Below are 21458 nucleotides of genomic sequence, written 5' to 3' on the forward strand. Positions count from 1 at the left end.
GAGACGGGGTTTCACCATGTTAGCCAGGATGGTCTCTGACCTCGTGATCCGCCCGTCTCGGCCTCCCAAAGTGCTGGGATTACAGACGTGAGCCACCATGCCCGACCAAAAGTGAGAATCTTAATGGAAAGAGATGCAAAGCCACCTGACACGAGGTATCTAAGAGTCAAACTCATAGAGGCTAAGAACAGAATGGTGGTTGCCAGGAGTTGAGGGGAGGCGGGAAAGACGAGTTGCCGTACAGTGGGCATGAAGTTTCAGTTACTCAAGATAAGTTTCAGACACCTGCTGTACAATGGTTGTGCCTACATATAAAAATACTGTATTATACACTTGAAAATCTATTAAGAAGGTAGTTCTTATAGCAAGTATTCTTATCACAATAAAAAAAATGAACATTAAAAAAGTTTCATTAGTCTCTACAGAAAGCAGGGAACAGAACAGTGGACTCCATACATACCTGTGAGAACCACAGTATGCTCTCCGCCACAAGCTACTTGGATCACCTTCTCAGGAATTTCAGACACCAGCTGGGGTGTTCTGTGATTGCTCAGGAGCTGATTAGGAAGACCTAACTTGCCATTCTCAGGTTCTCCAAACATATATAGTTCACCATCTGCTATTGAAGGAAAAGTACAGTGATTAATGATGACATACATATGAACAAAAAGCTGATCTTACCTTCAAAAAATGTTTTGACAAGAATAACTTAATACATTTGACCTTTCTTGAGATATTTTCACTGTATGATAAGGAAATAAAGCTAGATTTTCTTTTCCCCTTGATTATTTTAATCCAGTAATTTTCATGAAAAAATCATGACTACCATTACTAATAAACAACTAGAAATCATTTTAGTGCTTTCACAAAAGTGAAGAATATCTTGTGTCTTCTACTTACTTAAAGCTCCCATAAAAACATGAATTTTGTCTTGCTCCCTATGGTATCCCCAAATTAGCAGTGTCTAGAACAAGCACTTAATATTTGTGGAATAAATGAATGAATAATTGCTTTATATGAAACTGGTTTAGAAAACTCACTTATGTGTGTAGTAAATATGTTAAGTAAATCTTAAGATAGCAGATTTTACCCATTTAGATGGCATTTCCTCCAAAGACGCTTACCAAAGAGTTCCTGACACTTAATCACTGCCCTGTCCATACTAACACTATTAATTTGCTTCTTTATTACATTTATCGCACTGTATTATGACTGTGAACTTCTTGAAAGCAAGAACTTTCTTATTCATTTCTATGCAATTAACTGAGTTCTATAAAGTAGAATTTAAAAACCTTGTGTAAGTATATGGTCCAATCTCAAGAATGACATAGAACACATCACCATTGGTATGAGCAAAGAGACAACAGAGCAGATCTGCTTGCTTATTCTTTGCAAGTCTCTGAGAGAACCATGATTCATCCTTGCCCAACCCCTGAGAAGGTGGCCCCTGGAGTGTTCTTTATATGAATGATTAATGACTTTGTTATATATACCAGAGCAATGAACTATGCCAGATTAGGTTTCTCAGGGCTGCTTGCACAAACATTAACATTGATGATGTGCACCTGGCTTCATTACTGAAGGTCCTGCGTTTCAGCTGCTGTGGCCAGTTGCTAGCAGGTGGTGCCTATATGACCAGCCCCCTAAATCCCCTGGAAGCACCAGAATGGGTTTCCCTGAGCAGAGACATTCCACACATGTCCCTGTAGTTCACTGCTAAGAAGAAAACATGCCCTGTGTGGTTTCCTAAGAGAAAGTACTAGGAAGTCCAAGCACGACTTCTCTGCACTCCACTGTAGATGCTTATGTTTTCCCCACTTTCTCTTTTTGCTTTGTATCCTCTGCTGTAATAAATCTTATTCATAAGTATAATCTGCTATTGAAGACTGTGAGTTCTTCTAGAAAATCACGGAACTTCGGGGAGGTGTGGGACAGCCAATGCACAAGATATGCACCACTTGAAACTTGCTCAAATACTGTAAACACAGCTATATTGATTTTCTGAATTGATCTGCACAGAAAATGAAGTTTCATGGACCACAGTTTTCTATTAAGTATTTAGCAAACACTGACACAAAAGTGGTGCCCAGTAAGTTAGCACCCTTCCATTCTCCCACGCTTGTTGCCTCCCATAGGAAACTGGTTCCTAAGTCCTGATGAGTCTCTCTCCATTTCTGTCTATAGATTCCTGATTCCCTTTACACCTTAACATGAATTTTCACCTGGATCAAGTTTTCCAAATGTCTTTCCTAACTCTAGTCTAACATATCCACACAACATCAGCTATATCTTCCAAAAACAAGGCTCTAATTATGACACTTCCAAATAAAAAAAAAATACATGTATCAAGTATAAACTGCAGACTGTTACAAGAGACCTTCCATATTAGGTCCCTGGACTACTAACCAGTCATATTTCTATCTACTCCCAAGCTGGTGACTCTCTTTTGAGTCACATCCTCCCTTGAGAATTTGATGACAGCGCTATAAAAAAAGTACACATCCCAGCAGGGTGTGATGGCTCACACCTGTAATCCCAGCACTTTGGGAGGCCGAGGCTGGCAGATAGCTTGAGTCTAGGAGTTTGAGACCAGCCTGGGCAACATGGTGAAACCCAGTCTCTACAAAGAATACAAAAATTAGCTGGGTGTGGTGGCATGCATCTTTGTCCCAGCTACTCAGGGGAATGAGGTGAGAGGATCACTCGAGCCCAGAAGGTCTAGGCTACAGTGAGCCGTGATTATGCCACTGCATTCCAGCCTGGGCAACAGACTGAGACCTGGCCCAAAAAAAAAAAAAAAAAAATGCACCTACCAAATTTAGCATATCATTTTAGGGGTTCACATTCCTTTAGGATCCATGATCCCTAACCTCTAAACAAACAACCTCTAAACAAACTCAACTATGCAATAATCTCCAAATACATGATTTACTTTTCTGTCTCTTTATCTCTGCACATGTTATGTCTCTGCCTGGATTGTTCTTCCCTCCTCTCTGTCTCTCTCAGAGTTGCTTCCATCTTTCATGGTTAATCTCAAGTATCACCCTTTCTCTGAAATATGTCCTGATGTCCTTAACAAGAAATAATATTTTTTCTTTCTTGATCTCACGTAAGACTCTGCTATCAACTGTCTTATGTTACCAATCATGGTCTGCTGTATATTGCAGTTATTGGTCTAGCACAGTAGTGAAAAGTATATGCTACAGAGTCAGACTGCCTTATTTGCATCTGGATTCTGCCACTTACTCAGTCATACTGAGCAAGTTGTTCAATCGCTAGGCCTGTAACATGGGGATAAAAGTGCCTATGTGATAGCGTTGTTTCATAGGAATAACTGAATTAATGCATTCAAAGGCACTTAGAACACAATCAGTGCCTGGTCATTATTAGTTGCTACCACATCCTCCTCTTCCTCTTGTACATGGAGAGAAACTGCATGTCAGCAGAAGTTGTTCTGGCTTTTAGAGCTGGAAGACTGGAGTTCAAATTCTGATTCTGCAACTCAATTGCAGCATCACCTTGAATAAAACTGTGCTCGAATCCTGCCTGCATATACGGAATCAGAGATACCACCACCTCTCTCTCAGAGTGGTTGGGAGATGAAATGAAATATATTTATACTTGAAAATGCTTTGTACATGGAAAACTATACATCCTATAGTTTGATTGTAAACTCCAGAATGGCAGGTACTACATTTTAATCAGCTTGGTATTGTAAGAAATATCATTTAAAATGACTTTTACATAGTAAGTTGCTGAGGTTTCTCACAGCGTCAACTTTTTAAAGTAAAATGTTTTACCTATAAAGCAAGGGTGTCCAATCTTTTGGCTTCCCTGGACCACACTGGAAGAATTGTCTTCGGCCACATATTAAATACACTAACACTAATGATAGCTGATGAGCTAAAAAAAGAAAAGGTCTGTGCATAAATCTCATGTTTTAAGAAGGGTTACGATTTGTGTTGGGCCACATTCAAAGCCATCCTGGGCTGCGTGTTGGACGAGCTTGCTATAAAGGGTAAGAAAAGATATTTCCTGTAGCTTATCAGTAGGACCTTCCTTAAAGGGGAAGGTGAGTGCTTTTAATCCATATAAAATGTTTTATTTAATTTCAAGGTCTTTTTCTTATTTATAAGAAATATGAAGAAATATCATGAAGAACAAATAGGTCATTTCGTATCAATTATATCTACTTCACTTAGGTCTATTAATTTTTATAAAATCTGGATTCTTCAAACTATCTACCTGGCTCTGATAGCTACCTTCCCCAGGATTCTGATCTTAAGCACACTGCCAAGTCTCTATTCTCCAGTCTCTGAAGATTGCTCCACAAATTCCTGCCCCCAGTTCCCATGACCCCAACTCATTTGCTTATATCCCCTATTGTACTACACCTAAATCAGTGAATCATTGGTTGAAATGCTCAGACCCAACCATTAACATATCAGATGAAAAGACACAGAAATCAGGGATAATACCTGAAAACTCCATAGATTTTACCTATAACATCTAAAAATTGAATATTTTATATAATTTATAATATGAACTTGAATTGAGAACATGACTTTAAAATACGAACATGAGCATTTAAACATACTAGTAGGTGAAAAATCTGTAGAAAGTCTTAAACATAACTATCTCAGTAATATGTTCTGCATTTTTATTAGGAAATAAACTATTCTGTTTGGAGGTTCCTCAAAAAACTAAAAACAGAGCTACCATATGATCCAGCAATCCCACTGCTGTGTATGTACCCAAAAGAAGAGAAACCAGTATATCAAAGAGATATCTGCACTCCCATGTTTGTTGCAGCACTGTTCACAATAGCCAAGATTTGGAAGCAACCTAACTGTTTATCAACAGATGACTGAATAAAGAAAACGTGGAGCTGGACGCGGTGGCTCAGACCTGTAATCCCAGCACTTTGGGAGGCCAAGGTGGGTGGATCACCTGAGGTCAGGAGTTCAAGACCAGCCTGACCAACATGGTGAAACCCTGTTGCTACTAAAAATACAAAAAATTAGCTGGGTATGATGGTTGGCGCCTGTAATACCGGCTACTCAGGAGGCTGAGGCAGGAGAATCACTTGAACCCGGGAGGCGGAGGATGCAGTGAGCTGAGATTGCACTACTGTACTCCAGCCTGGGCAACAGAGCAAGACTCTGTCTCAAAAAAAAGAAAAAATGTGGTACTTATGCACCACAGAGTACTATTCAGCCATGAAAAAGAATGAGATCCAGTCATTTGCAATCACATGGATGGAACTGGAAGTCATTATGTTAAATGAAATAAAACAGGCACAGAAAGACATATACTGCATGTTCTCACTTATTTGTGGGATATAAAAATCAAAACAAACTCATGGAAATAAAGAGTAGAAGGATCGTTACCAAAGGCTAGAAAGGGGAGTGGGGTGTGTGTAGGAGAGTGGTTAATGGGTCCAAAAATTAGAAATAATAATACCTAGTATTTGATAGCACAACAGGATGATTACAATCAAAATAACTGTACATCTTAAAATAACTAAGAGAGTATCATTGGATTGTTTGTAACACAAAGGGTAAATGCTTGAGGGGATGGATACCCCATTCTACATGACGTGATTATTACCCATCACATGCCTGTATAAAAACATTTCAAGTATTCCATATATATATATAAAATGTACCTACTATATATATATATTATGTACCCACAAATACTAAAAATTAAAAATAAAGAATTAATGTTTTTTCTGATCTACAAATTCAACATACAAAGAGAAAAAAATGCTTTTCTATATAACATTTTCATCTATCATAAAATACATATTAAGTAAAACCCCTTATACTTGAGTTATTTCCAAAATTTGTAAAAAGTTGCTTTAAGTGATTAAAGTCATAAAATAATGGCTAGTGTGAAAATTACTGACAGTTCATATCAGCTGATGTAAATGAATCTCAGCAAAATGCTTGGTATAAAAGTTCATTTTATGTACAAACCTGTGAATATACTAAAAAACATTCCATCATACACCTTAAATGGGTGAATTGTAGGGTATGTGACTTATATCTCAATAAAGCTGGGTTTTAATTTTTAAAAAAAGCATAAAAACACACCAAAAAAAAGCTCAATGTAATGCCTGTTGGTTAAGATGAACTATTCCACTTGTTCACCTAATGGCTAATGCAGAGTTCATTCACACAATTCATTCTGGCAGTTTTCTGAAAGTCCAAATATAAAACAACGCTTTTGCTTGGTATTTTTATTGTTTGGCTGGCTTTTTTTCCCATTTGTGTTTTTGTTTCTTGTTTTTTATTTCATGAACAAAGCAAGTACAGACTATACCAACCCCAGGAGCCAAAAGTTGCCAGTAAGTTGGTAGGTAGTGTTGCCCCAAGGAATGCAATCAATTCATCATTCATTCACTTTCTCCCTCATTCAATAATATTTATTGATTATCAGTTTGTTCAAGACACCAGGGATGCAGTGGTGAAAAATACTGACAAACTCAGGTTTACTCTGTCTTGGTATCATGCTGCTGCCAATTCATTGGTAACTTTGGGGGGCACTGAGATGGGTGAATTACCACATTCTAACCCTGAGTCTGTGGTACACGAAATAAAGAGTAAATGTATAAAATAAATCTTTAAAGATTTGTCTAAGAGGGTCCATAAACTATTTCCTCTAGGTATTTTTACTATTAAAAAAATCCCATCAATTAGATGCAAAGTCATAATCACACTTCCTGTTATTACTAGTGTAGATATAGACTATAACAGCTAGAGCCCAACATTTCAAATATTTTAACTAAGATAGAAAAGGTTGCCAGTAGGTCCAAGAAAGGGAGAAGTTGGGAATGCTGAGAAAGTCCTACCAAAGGAAACCATATCCCATGCTGAGCTCTCTACATTCACCTAGAAAGTGATCATGTCAGACACAGTTTGAAATTATGAACTCTTATTATATAAATGGGGAAATACTGTGACCTAAAACAGACCAAAACAATTTCATTACATAGACAACCATGGCATTATTTCTATAGAACCAGAGAATATGTTACATCATTTCATTATTAACTTAATAATAACATAGAAGTGGGAGATAACATGATGACTTCAAAATGTGTCTTACTTGTTACAAAAGCTGAATGGTAATATCCACAAGAGATCCAGGAGACAGGTTTTCCAGTGGTCACTTGATGAGGGACACAGACATTAGTTACATTTTTTAAACCAATTTGCCCTTCGGAATTTTCACCCCACATAAAAAGTCTTCCATCCTCTATAAAGAAAAATACAAGGGGGAGAAAACATTTTAAAAGGTAGTCAGGCTCTGAAGCTATTACACTTCCAAAAGACCATTTATTTTATAGTTTATAAAAATTATGTATCTTAACAACAAAGTACTACTAAGACATTTACACCAGTTAGCTACTTAAGAGTTCAATTTATATTGTGAAATACTTCTATAATGATAAAGAACACAGAACAGCCTGATTGTAAATCACTTAAGTCCTGGCCATTCCCATTCTAATGTCTCTAAACAGAAATGTTCTCCTCCTTCCAAGCAGTCTACCTGCAACTGAACTGGAAGACAGCACAGGTCACATTAGACACCTGCAGGTCAAAAAAGCCTGGAAGACCTTGCTCTTGAGAGCACTGTGGAAATGATGTTTTGGAAAAAAGAACAGAAGAAATGTATTTCACTACCTATTTTTTTCCTTATAATTTAAACCTGAAAACACAGAATCTAGCCTTAGAGAATGAAGATATAATATCATGTAAAACATGTCAAAAATAGGTAACTTATATAATTTCTGATAAGGGTTTTGATGTCAGAAAAAATCTAGGAAAAATATTTTAGAAAGGAATTCTCAAGATTTATTTATATATTTTAAATAATTTAAATTTTGAAGTGGTTTAGTAATGCAAAACAAATAAATGAAAATAACAACTGAAAGAAGGATGTCAAAATGCTAACTTAAGGGCTGACAAAATCTAAAGGATTGAGCTTCAGATACAACTCTGACTTTCCTGATAGAGTAACACCACATGTTACACAGTCTCCTGCTTGAAACAAAGCAGCTAACCAGCAGCTTCAGTGAGATCAAGCTGATCTTGGCTCCAAATTTTAAAGAAATGTCTCATATGGGCTTTTGGTAGGGAGGGCAGAGAGGTACAATAACTGTTACAAATCACATTTTAACATCATGTGCTACAATAGATTTCTGTGGATGTTTCTGATAGCAACTTCAGTTAAAACTGTAAGTATAACTTTAAGAGCACACAATGAAAATAATATTTAAGAATATCTAAAGGAGTAGACGGAGAGCATAGCTTAGAGCTTATTTGCCAATTACTTTTTAAATGTACATTTAAATAAGCACAAATAAGCATAAAATAAGCATAAATCAGCATAAAATTGCAATATGTCAAGATTTAAAGTTATATTTTAAATGTCTTCTGTAAACACATAGATAGTCAATGAAAGAAAACTAAACAGCAATGCTCCCTTCAGTTTACTGAGTTGGCATATACTGATCTACGGGAAAGGAAACAAGCCTCACCAGTTAGGGCAGCTAAAGTATTAGATCCAGCAGAGAGCTGTTTAATCTTATGCTCGGATGTAAAAAAGCTAATTACATGAAAAGTGTTTCTTTCTTCAGTGTCACCAAGCCCCAACTGTCCTTCATCATTTCCGCCAGTTGCATATACGCTGCCTCCTTCTGCACATGGAAAAGAAAACATCAATAGACTATAGAGTCCCCCTTTTTATGAGACAGGTCAGTGGAGAGCAGGGATTTCCTCTATTCACAGTGAAGAAAGCTGAAAGCTATCATTATCCTATTATTTGGGAGACAACTTCATTTCATCGTCAAAATAAAGCAAAACAAGCAAGGTCACATATTTTTGTGAGATGTTAGAAATCAATCTAGAATGTAACTAGCAACTGAAATGAACAGAATGAATGGAACGTATTTCTTGCTAATATAGTACTTTATTAATTCAGAGTAAAAACAAGGAAAGTAACTTCCAAACTAGTTTAAAATGCAGATCTATTTTAAAAGAGATGTGTCCATTAATTTTAACTTCTGTGCCCATTAAAGCTAAGATATAGTATAAATAAGTAAAACGAGGCAAATCCAAGAAGAATCTAATTAGAAAGATGATAATTCTATGTAGTATTCATTTTAACTTCCTAAATAAGAAGTCACTATAGCACTCTGTTTAGGAGGAAAGACTCCAGAGCCAGACTGCTTGGGTGCAAATTCTGGCTTACCACTTACCAAAGATGTGGGACCTTGGGCAAGCCATAACCTCTGTGTGCCTCATTTTCCTCATCTATAAAATGGGGATAATAATAGTACCTACTTCATAGAGTTGTTATGAAGATTGAATTAGTTGAGATTTGTAAAATTCTTAGAACAGCATTTGGCTCATTGAAAGTACGTAAACATGTTTGTTAATTACTCTGTTAATTAAATAAAAAGTACATCATGTCTAAATTACAAAATTTCCAGTAAGTTGTAAATTAATGAAGATTTTTAACACATAATTAGTTATCTACATCATAGATATATACATGAAGTTAAAGCCTTGCTAAATTATAGGGTGAAATGAGGGCAGAATCAGCCTGAGTTAGTAAAAATTTTAAAATTATTGTTATTGTTATTTTTTGTTTTTAAGAAAAGAGGAAACCTAATTGGGGAAACAAGACTAGCTTTCAAATAGAAAATACATACAAGGTCACATGAAATTGGAGTGCACAATTTAACACACATGGAGCAAACCTGAGTTGGTGAGATTGAAATAAGTCAAACAAATAAATGAACACAAAGTTGAACAGTCACGAAATGTTCCATGGAAGAAGTAACACTTAATGGGATCTCAAAAGATAATCTGAAAACCCTAAGAGAAAGAGAAAAGACACTTCAGAAAGGGAAAGGTATGGAGAGGTGGAGAGCAGCTGACACAGTGAAAACATCCTGAAGACAGAATAAGTGGTTGGGGGCGTGGGGCGGGGGTAGGGGGAAGGTGGTGGGAAGAACTGCTCAGTGGTCAGGTCCTGGAGGTCTAATTGTTATCGCAGCATTTGCTGAAGATACTATCCTTTCTCTATTGAATTTCCTTGGCATCTCTGCCAAAAATCAAGTGGGCATATATATATGGGTCTACCTGTAGACTCTATTCTGTTCCATTAATCTTTGTCTATCTTTTTGCCAATACCACACTGTCTTGATTACGGCAGCTTTACAGTGAGTCTTGAAATCAGGTAGTGCCAGTCCTCTAATTTTCTTATTTTTCAAAATTGTTTTGGCTCTTCTATGTCAGTTGTTTTCCATATAAATTTTAGAAGCACTTTGTTAATTTCTACAAACACATATACACACACAAAAGCTGGTATGGATTTTGATGGGAATTGTGCTCGCTCACATCAACAGCCTTCTGGGTGCCTTCCACTCAACCTTAGTAAGGAAGAGTTCTAGAAGAGCAAGAACAGGAATAACCAGCCCCTAAGGTGGACACACAGGTTAGGAGATGCTGTCCCATGATATAATCCAAGAAGAGAAGCTTTTTCTTCAGCCATTTGACATTTATGTGTATATTTGCAAAGGCAAACGTGTACTAGCCATTGACATTTTTAAAAACCCTAATTTTACTGTTGCCAAAGTATAATCTCTATTAATTTTACAAAACCACGTTACTGGAATGAGACCTCAGTTCTCAAAGTCAGTCAGGAAATCATATAGGTTGAGCACTATACCTGTTGACACCAGGATGTGGTTCCTTCCACAGGCAGCTAATTTCACCTTTTCAGGTTTTAGAGCTAAAAATATTTAAAAATGGGACAATTATTTCACAGCAATGAAAATGAACAGTAGTCCAGGACAAATGGTAACTAAGTGATAGAACCGAGATTTAATAGCAGGCTTGTCTGATTCCAAAGTCAATGTTCTTAACTAGCAAACCAGAGGTTTTCAGAACTGGTTGTGTACCATCATAACCAGTGGAGCTTGAATACAATATAGATAGCTTAGCCCCATTCTTAGGGAATCTGAGTCAGTGGGTCTAAAGTAGGGGCTAGGCATCTATATACTTGGAGTATACAGATGAAGTATATAATATGGAGTATATTTTTAAACTCCATAGGTAGGCCAGGTGTGGGGGCTCACACCTATTATCCCAGCACTTTGGGAAGCTGAGACGGGTGGATGGCTTGAGCTCAGGAGTTCCAGACCGGCCTGAGCAACATGGTGAAACCCCATCTCTACAAAAAAATACAAAAATTAGCTGGGTGTGGTGGTGCATGCCTGTAGTTTCAGCTATTCAGAGAGGGGGTGCTGAGGTGGGAGGATGGCTGGAGCCCAGGAGGGTTGAGGCTGCAGTAATCAGAGATCACGCCACTGCACTCCAGCTTGGGCGACAGAGTGAGACCCTGTCTCAAAAAAAAAAGAAAAAAACCAAAAACAACTTCACAGGTAGTTAATATGTGCTGAGACTCACTGCATTCTCTTATGCTGCCTCCTCACCAATCTGATCCATTACCTAACCTGCTATCACCGTTATCAAGCTCATCTTCTATCACATTCAATGAAAAACTGAAAGACCAATATTGACAGGTATACACATATGAATCAAAGCTGTTCATTCATTCATCTACATATTCAAAAAACATTTAAAGAACATCGCCTAAGTGCTTGGCATAGGGGCTGCAAAAAGATGACTAAGACAGAATTCCTGGTCTCAAGGATCCCATAGTCTAAACAATTCTGTTAGCTTCTCTATTAGATAAGATATTTAAGAGTAAGGGTCATGGTCACTGTGAATATCCCCAAGTGCTTCGACTGTGCTCAATAAATACTTTTTGAACACATGGAATACTTTGAAAGTTCCATAACAATTCCCATAAACAGCATGAATATGATAAGCTACACTGACATTTTGAGCTGAAATTAAAATCTAGCCAGGAAGATAAAAAATACTGCTCTTACTACATCTCAAGGAATCTCCAACATCCTTTCAAGTTTAGCTGATGTTCACAGGTTATACCCAAACAGAGGTTTTGCATATAACATCCAGAAAGCTTTGTAAGGGTATTATATATCTAATACTTTCTGGAACACTCCTGATTTCAAATATTTTGTCCTGTTGTTCTTTTACACTAGTACTAATCAATCCCTAGCCTCGATGTTTTATTTACTTCACCTAGTCACTATATAAAGCAGGATAAGTATGTTTTATAAAACCAGCAACTAAATAGAAGCATAATGTCCACAACTCTATTAAATGAGAAAAGCTCAAAATTCTAACATATGTTTGTTCTCTGTATATACAAGAACAGTAATATGTAGGTGGTAGTTTTACAAACAAGCAAAAAAAAAAAAAAAGGAGGAGGGATGTTCAAATGCAATACTGTAAAATCATTACTTCCTTTGTGGTCCCTGGATTTAAAATCAATCTGATTTTTAGACCCTAACATATAAAAGCAGTTCTGAATATCACATAAAAGATAAGTTAAATGCTAATAATATTCAAGCAAATGTCAGATAATAAACAACTAAAGGCTTTATTATTTATGACATTAAAGAACTACACGGTCAACATAAAAACACTTTATACAGTTTGTGAAAAGGTAAAAAGATCCCAAACCTTTGACACATGTTGGCTTGCTGATGGCTGACTTTGATCCTAATCCTAACTGACCCCAGTTGTTACTACCAAACACATAAAGTTTATTATTTCCTGGTGGGAGGGAAAAAGAAATAATCAACTGAAGCATTTTTCACACAATGTAAGATGAGTCATCACAAAGCAATAAAAAGCTATACTTTTAAAATGTCACTGCTTTTCTGTGCTGAAACAAGCTACCTTGCTCATCTATGTATAACCAGATTCTATTAGGTGGGAAAGAGTTTCTAAAATTATACAGCAACAGTTTTTTAATTATATTGAAACAGATTCATTTCAAGAAAGTTGTGTGTATAGAAAATCATACTTAAATATACTAAGGAAACTTAAAATTTAAAAGACACTCCTGATGACTTATTTTGTGAAGAATTCTCTGGCAAACTAAAAAACAACACTTTTGATATATTTTCAACATGTTTAAAACACAGCAGCGTATCTATAACATAATATTTAGAATTTTCTAAGTATTACTGTCCTCATTCAGGATTGTAATACTAACTGGTAACAACAGCAGTATGTTCATCTCCACATGAAAGATGTACAGGGACATCATTTTTAAACCAGAATTTACTGGGATTATTTTCAGCAAATTTACTTTTCCCAAATGTAAACACAGCACCCGAATCTGCAAATATAAGATGGTCTCTATTTTATAACTTTTACTATGTTGCCTGTTATTAAAATACCTTTTCAGTAATTTATCCATACAAACCTCTTGTCTCATGACAGCTTTGCCCCCACTCTGGCAATGTTTAAGCCTTCCTTCTTCCACCTTAAATCAGTCTTTCTTATTCCTCAGACTCTATTATTGTTTTATCTCTGAAATCTACTAGACTGAACATGTATTACTCATATACTGGCACAAAGTAAGAAATATACTATCACAAGGAAGGCAGTCATCTATTACTAATAGTTCTGCTGGCACCAAGTAGATGTCTATTCCCTGGAATGAAATGGTACAATTTGTGCTAGTCTTGCTCTGGTTAACACCTCATGGTCTGGCCTCTGACTGACAGCTTTTCTCCAAACACAGAAACAGGACAGTATTTAGCTTCCCCATTAACTTCATCAGGATATCTATGGGGAGAGTCTCTATCAGTCAATTTGGATTTTCTCTGGTCCAGTTTTTCCAAGGAACCTCCAGTGTTCTCATGCAAGGGAAACGACATTAGCCCAAATGGTGAACTCTTTTTATTTTTGTTGAAACAGAGTCTCACTCTGTCACCCAGGTTGAAGCACAGTGGCCCAATCACGGCTAACTGCCATCTCAACCTCCTGGGCCCAAGCAATTCTCCCGCCTCAGCCTCCAGAGAAGCTAGGACTATAGGCGTGTGCCACCATGTCCAGCTAAATTTTGTAATTTTTGTACAGACGGGGTTTTAGCATGTTGCCCAGGCTGGTCTCAAACTCCTGGCCTTAGGCTCAGGTCTCAAACTCCTGGGCTCCTGCCTCGGCCTCCCCAAGTTCTCCCCAGCATTCGGGGATCAGAGTTTTTAATATAAATTGGTAGGGTAGGGGCTTGGGAAGTGGACAGTGCTGATTGGTCAGACTGGAGATGGAATTATAGGGGGTCAAAGTCAGTTTCTCTTGCTGTCTTTTGTTCCTGGGTGGAATGGCAGAACCAGTTGAGCCAGATTATCAGGGTCTGAGTGGTGTCAACTGATCCACTGAGTGCAGGGTCTGCAAAATATCTCGAGCGCTGATCTTATGTTTTATAATAGTGATGTTATCCCCTGGAACAATTTGGGGAGGTTCAGACTCTTGCAGCCAGAGGCTGCATAACTGCTAAACTAATTTCTAATCTTGTAGCTAATTTGTTGGTCCTGCAAAAGCAGACTGGTCCCCAGGCAAGAAGGTGATCTTTGCAGGAGAGGGCTGTTAGCAATTTTTTTCAGTCGAACCACTAAATTCCTTCCCAAAGTTAGTTCGGCCTATGCCCAGGAATAAACAAGGACAGCTTAAAGGTTAGAAGCAAGATAGAGTCAGTTAGTTCTGATGTCTTTCACTGTCATAATTTCTTCAGTTTTTAACTTTGCAAAGGCAGTTTCAGCATGGCAGTCAGGGTTACAGGGAATTGTGAGTGCCCATTGCTGCATTTTCACTCCTGGAAGGTCAGAAGAGGAGAGTCTGAGGAAGGGAGGTAGAATTGCACAGCCCTAATCCTAGCTTGGATTTTTCAAAGGGCTCTGGAGGGGACCGTTCATCATCAGAGAGACAGTGGAGAAGCTCGACAGGGCCATCCTGGGCTGTGGGTGAACAGGAATCTTCCCTTGGGATTTGCAAGTATGGGCCTGTGCAACAGAGCAAAGTATGCAACTCACTTGCCCACCGCCAAGACAGTAAATGAACATAAAAATAAATCACAAGTTAGTAATATTCTGGACCACCTGGCAGGGGCAGGTTCAGAACTTCTCTGGAGAGAAAAGCCCTCAACCAGGCTGCAGAGGTTTGTGATGAACATCCTTCCAGAAAGTAAACTCATCATCCAAAATGGAAACCCCACTCAGAAGGAATCAACAGAAAGCCTTAGCAGCATATAAAAACCTCCTACAACTTCAGGTAACAGAGTATGAATACATAGCCATTAATATTTCAAACTATAGATTAGACATAACAGAAAAGGGAATCATTAGTACAGAAGAGGAAATATCCTCTGCAATCCTATAGCTGCAGAACGTCTTTCTTGAAAGCTGGATAAAATATTGTCTTAATTGTGTTGCTGAACTGGCAAAACTGTAAGGGAAATCCAGATAAATGAAAGAGAAATGAAAGCTCCTCTGAGGTACGGGAGGGCTCTCTTTCCAACAGCCAGAGGGGCTGGGGGCCAGCATACAAATTCCAAGATCACAGGAGGGGGTTGAGACAAGACCAAATCCAGAGAAAGCACACCCTGAGGAGAAGTGCAGAAGACAGTTCACTTGCTTGGCATAGGTATAGGAGGAAGGAGAACAATTCTCACCGTGATTATGAAATCAGAAGCTGGATGTCACGTGCACTGGCCACCCACATCACATTACATAAGCAGTCTGACAAATGAATGAGACATTTTTCTCTTAAGAGAATTTTAAACCTACAGAAAAGTTGAAAAAGTGTGCAAATAATACATTCGAACCCTCTTCTAGAATTGCCAACTTAATTTTGCTGCATTTTCAACTCAATTTTGCTGCATGTACCCTCCCCCAAATGTAAGCACATGTGGGTGTATATGTACTGTACATGCATAGGCATGTGTATAGGCCCTGTAAATGCACAAATGCGTGTATAGGACCTGTATATGCATAGGCACATGTATATGCATTGTATATGCATATGTGCATGTGTGTGTTCTGTATATACATATGTGCATGTACACACACATAAGTGTACTGTATTTCACTGAGCCATTTGAATGTAAGTTAAGGTCACTGTGACACTTTACCACTACATACTTCAGCCACTACCTCCTAAGAATGAGGACATTCCCTTAGTATCAGACCAATTAAACTTTAACCAAAAAAGCAATATTAGAAATAAAGATAGCATTTCATAATGTTAAAAGGGAAAATTCACCCAGCAGGGGAAACTTTTCTGAACTGGTATGCATGCATTAACAGACTCAAAGTTATAGTGAGCAAAAACTAAGAAGATTACAAGAAGAAATTGATCAATTTTATAATTATTTTGGCTGTTCTATGTCCTTCTCCACTAAATAATGTATAAGACAATATGGCAAATCTGTTGAGAATTTTAACAATGCAAGCAACAAACATCAGCCAAGGAATGAGAAAAGGAACTGAGTTTATCATATAAGGAATCACAACACAGTGATTAGGATAAATGAACTAAATCCATGAAGGACTCTTTCACGTAACCATAATCCCACTAAACATCGTCAACAGTCACACTCCCCCAACTGTCTCAACAGTATCTCATATAGCTTTAAAATAAAAAATTTTCCAATCAAAGTATTTCTCTTTAGTCTCTTTTCATCTAGAATAGTCTCCAGCCTTTTTTGGTTTTTCACGGTATTAACCTTTTTGAGGAATTCAGGCCAATTGCCTTGTGGAATGTTCCACATTCTGGATTTAAATGATTGTTTCTTCTGTTTAGATTCAGATTAAGCAATTTTAGCAAAACATGATCGAATATATTAACCAGATATTAACTAAATTAATAAATCTTTAAAAATATAAGTGTAAAAATCAAAAGGATGTGTATAATATTTTTATGTCCAAATTTTAACTCATAGAAATTGTTTATTATAAATAAAAATAAATTAAAATTATAAAAATGAGGATGACACACAACCAATTTGTAATAAATTGTGATCACAATGTATTATATGATTACAATTTTTACTCTAGGGAAAGAAAAAGGGATAGCAATTGGCAAAAGCGTTTTAGCTATCTGTCGTGTTGTGTCTATTTAACCAAATAAGGCAAAATGTTAACAGCTTCTGAACTTTACTGGTATATACACAAGTGTCTGTTACATTTCTCACTATTCCTTTGGTATATGTGCCTTATTTCATAATTAATAATTGAAAATATAAAACATAAACCCATAATAATTTCATTCGTTTGTGCAGTGGGGACGGGGGGAGATGTGTGGAAACAGACATGCGAGTCAAATCCAGTATAACCTTCCATGGTGTCTCTGCTGGATGGGAGCCATTACCACAGATTTCCAATATTCATGTTAACATATGATTAATGCCCTTCCTGAATTTCCTTTTCTCAACGGAAGTTAGATGGGAAGTGAAGTAATTTTCCTCTCCATTGTCAGACACTTCAGCCTTGTTTGGACCAAATTATTTAAGGAGAAGGAAAGCAACTGGTCTACTTTTGGCTGCCCTGGCCACCAGAATCTAAAGTAGGTAGGAGGCCAGCTGGCCCAAGATTCACATCTAAAGAGAATATTCCTGCAATGATTAATCAAATCCACCCAGAACTTGAGAACAGCTGAATCCACTTTACGTAACGAGGACTACCTATTTCTAGCCCCAAACCACAAGGAGGAGTGTCATCACGTCCTCTGCACACAGGGTCTGACTGTATTGCAAGTCTGGTCTGGGTCTTGTCCCACCAGCTCCTTGTCACGCTCTTGTCCACAGGGACCATCCATTCTATACTGGGAAGTCTTACAGGTGCTTCAGGGATATTATCTCTACAATCTTAACTCTTTTACCAAGATGTGTTTCACGCAGTCTTGACTGCAGTCCACAGTCACTTGCCGGAAAGCCCCGGGTTCAGACATTTCCAGGACTAGAGTGTATGGATGTAAGAAAGATGACAGGACAAGTGTACCACATATTATGCAATCTGGTAATTGTTTGTTTATTTTATTTTAATTTATTTTATTTTATTTTATTTTATTTTTTTGACGGAGTCTTGCTCCGTTGCTCAGGCTGGAGTGCAGTGAAGCGATCTTGGCTCACTGCAATCTCCGCCTCCTGGGTTCACGACATTCTCCTGGCTCAGCCTCCTGAGTAGCTGGGACTGCAGGCACCCGCCACCACGCCCAGCTAATATTTTTGTATTTTTAGTAGAGATGGGGTTTCACCGTGTTAGTCAGGATGGCCTCGATCTCCTGACCTCGTGATCCACCCACCTCGGCCTCCCAAAGTGTTGCGATTACAGGTGTGAGCCACTGTGCCTTGCCAATTGTTTAATTTTTTAAAGTATCAATTGATTTTTTTTTAATCAGGGCAGAAACCTGGAATGGTTCATATATAATATTTTAAAGGGCTCAATTTGATTCTACTTTGGGGATTAATTTTAATATATAACAGGGAATCAGCAATGTCTTACCTCAAGTCAAAGTAGTTTTTTAAAAACATTTTGGCAATTTTTAAAGTTTTTTTGTCAATTGTGGTTATTTAGATGACAATCTAAAGGCTGTAGAAAGGTGTGAGTCATAGTTTCTCCTGACATCTTTGTAATTATCATAGTCTTTTTTGAATTAGGGAATAAACAGGTGTTAATTATAGACTATATGTCTCCCATATTTATAAGAAAGTTGGCTGAGCGCGGTGGCTCACACCTGTAATCCCAGCACTTTGGGAAGACAAGGAGGGTGGATCACCAGAGGTCAGGAGTTCAAGACCAGCCTGGCCAATGTGGTGAAACCCTGTCTCTACTAAAAATACAAAAAATTAGCTGGACGTGGTGGTGGGCACCTGTAATCCCAGCTACTCGGCAGGCAGAAGAATTGCTTGAACCCAGGAGGCAAAGGTTGCAGTGAGCCAAGATTGTGCCACTGCACTCCAGCCTGAGCAATAAAAGCAGAACTCCATCAAAACAAAAAAAAGAGGAAGTTAATAAATGTGTTTCCCACTGTCAATTGTACATGGGGCTGTTATGGGGCTATGATGACAGGTTGGCTAAACCATACACATTTAACGAAGTATAGGAGGAGTTATGAATATTTATGAAGGTGTTTTGAAAAACATGTAGATAACATAATACTTACGCTTACATTAGGGTGGAGACCTAATATTTAAATATATTACAATTAGGCCCTATACGTAAAACGTTATTTTAGGATCCAAAGTCATGCAAATGTATAATTTTTATGAACCAACCAGAACTAGTCTATGGTCCATGGTCTTTTTATTAGGAGAAAGTTACTGAAATCAGTCTATTGTCTAATTAAAGCCATAGCTATGGCTGTTATAACAGGGGCTGGGGGTCAGTTAGTCAGTATCTGGTAAAGTTTTAGTTAAATTGCTTTAATATGGTTTATTTTGAGGCCTGTATTTGGCTGTTAGAAAAAAGAAAAATCTGTGGCAGGTGGAACATAGTTTACTTTGTAAGTGTAGGATTGTGTGACTTAATTCTTGCCTGGCATGGCCTTAGGTCTTGTTTATAATTTGGAATTTTATTGTTAGAAAGAGTCTGTTTTGTCAGTCTTATGATTTGTATTTAATATTAATATTGGTAAGTTGTTGTGTCTAAACCATAAAAGGAAGGGGGCATAGCAAGGCGTGTCTGACTTCCCATCCCATCATGGCTGGGGAACTAGGTTTTAAAGGTTTTTATTCCCCTGGAGTTCCGTTGGAGTTCCAAAGACAAGACTTTGGTTAACTTGAGTTGGTATCAGATACCAGTGTCAACATTTAAGATTTGGCAGCAATTGGTGATGTTTTTCTTTTTTTTTTTTTTTTGAGATGAAGTCTCGCTCTGCCACCCAAGTTGGAGTGCAGTGGCAAGATCTCAGCTCACTGTAACCTCTGACTCCTGGGTTCAAGCAATTCTCCTGTGTAAGCCTCCTGAGTAGCTGGAATTACAGGCGCACGCCACCATGCCCAGCTAATTTTTGTATTTTCAGTAGAGACAGGATTTTACCATGTTGGCCATGGCTGGTCTCAAACTCCTGACCTTAAGTCATCCTCCTGCGTCGGCCTCCCAAAATGCTGGGATTACATGTGTGAGCCATCATGCCCAGCCAGTTGGTGACTTTTTTGATGAAATATGTAAACTCAGGAGTCAAAATCCCGTAACTTAACAGCACAAGGATTAGTTAATAGCACCTGATAAGAACGCATCTAAGTGGCTGGAGGTGATGATACCAGAGTCTATGATCTGACTGGAAGTTGTAAAAAGATTTTACAAGCTTGCAGTGACTAATTTTTATAGCTTTGAAAAGTCCCCAGTAATAAGTCTAGGTCAGAGACTTAGTTTAGAATTTTGATTTTGAGGACATTTATTAAAGATGTTAAAAGGCTCAAACCATTTGGTTGAAACAGAATTACAGGTTATTATAAAATGACAGTCATTTATCTAACAAAGAGTGATAATTAAAAGACCACAAAGGCATAGAGAATGTTAAACAAATGTGAAAATCTTAATTATTTTAAATCTCAGGTTTTTAAGTAGTCAAAAACTTAATAAAGATAATATAAAAATTATCTTGATAAAATGCAAAATTTTGCTTTTCAAGCCAGTTATCAAAGAGGCAAAGAAAAACCTTTTGAAGTGTTACTGTTCTATTTTATGGGAAGTTGATTTAGATAACTGGGAAGTCAAACCTGATGATAAAAAGTACTTGAGTTTAATCAGACTCAGGAAGAATGTGTTTAAGGTTATGAATATAGGAGGGTAATACATTACTCTTAGAAACTGCCTAAGAAGTTATTTGATTATATTGAAAAATGTAGACATATTAAGAAAAGCCAAGAGTATAGAATCATGTTCTACTGGAAGAAAATATTGGTGTTTTAGACCTTTAAGATAAAACATTTTAGCATCAGGCCACAAGTTAGAACTAGAGGGAAAACTTACAGGAGCTGATGTTTAAACATATTTAAACATATACGTACACACAAAGATTTACCAGCTTTTACCCTGGAACTCTTGCCATGAGACAGCATCACAAAAATCACTGGCCTATAAAAGATACCTAGATCCAAATTATTTTTGATAAAATTGGGATCTGTCAATAGGCAATTCAGTGAAGACTGTGAACAAAAATTCTGGCTGAAGTAGTTTTTATGGCAACTCGATTTAAAAAAAAAAAAGTTTTTACCCTTCTATTTTTGTTTAAAACAAGTGTTTATTATCTACATTTTGTTTTAAATGAGTGTTTATTGTCTACAGAACTGGTTGAACTGTATAAGAAAAACAAAATCTCCAAATAACCTTGATTTGGTGGTACTATAAAAAGGGAGTTTTATCTCAACACCAGGAGTTTAACAGCAGTAGATTCAAAGCAGGAAGGAAAAAAATAAAGAAAGAAATAGAGAGTTTTAGAAGACTCTATTTAACTCTATAGTTGTAGGTTAACCATTTGAGCTCTGAAGTTTTCTTG

At 37.4% G+C, this 21458-nt stretch overlaps 1 protein-coding gene across 1 annotated transcript in view; it reads right to left on the reverse strand.

Annotated features, from left to right (window-relative positions):
* LOC105524312 (X-linked retinitis pigmentosa GTPase regulator-like) overlaps positions 1-13840 on the reverse strand; it is a 49980-nt gene extending 36140 nt beyond the window's left edge. Inside the window, 7 exon segments of the mRNA XM_011959506.1 lie at positions 461-619; positions 7114-7263; positions 8549-8707; positions 10747-10809; positions 12633-12725; positions 13171-13296; positions 13660-13840. Coding sequence (XP_011814896.1) covers positions 461-619; positions 7114-7263; positions 8549-8707; positions 10747-10809; positions 12633-12725; positions 13171-13296; positions 13660-13840 — 931 coding nt within the window.
* Positions 13841-21458: the final 7618 nt, after the last annotated feature.

Source organism: Colobus angolensis, unplaced genomic scaffold (genome assembly GCF_000951035.1).
Source record: "Colobus angolensis palliatus isolate OR3802 unplaced genomic scaffold, Cang.pa_1.0 Scaffold498, whole genome shotgun sequence".
Taxonomy (NCBI): Eukaryota; Metazoa; Chordata; class Mammalia; order Primates; family Cercopithecidae; genus Colobus; species Colobus angolensis.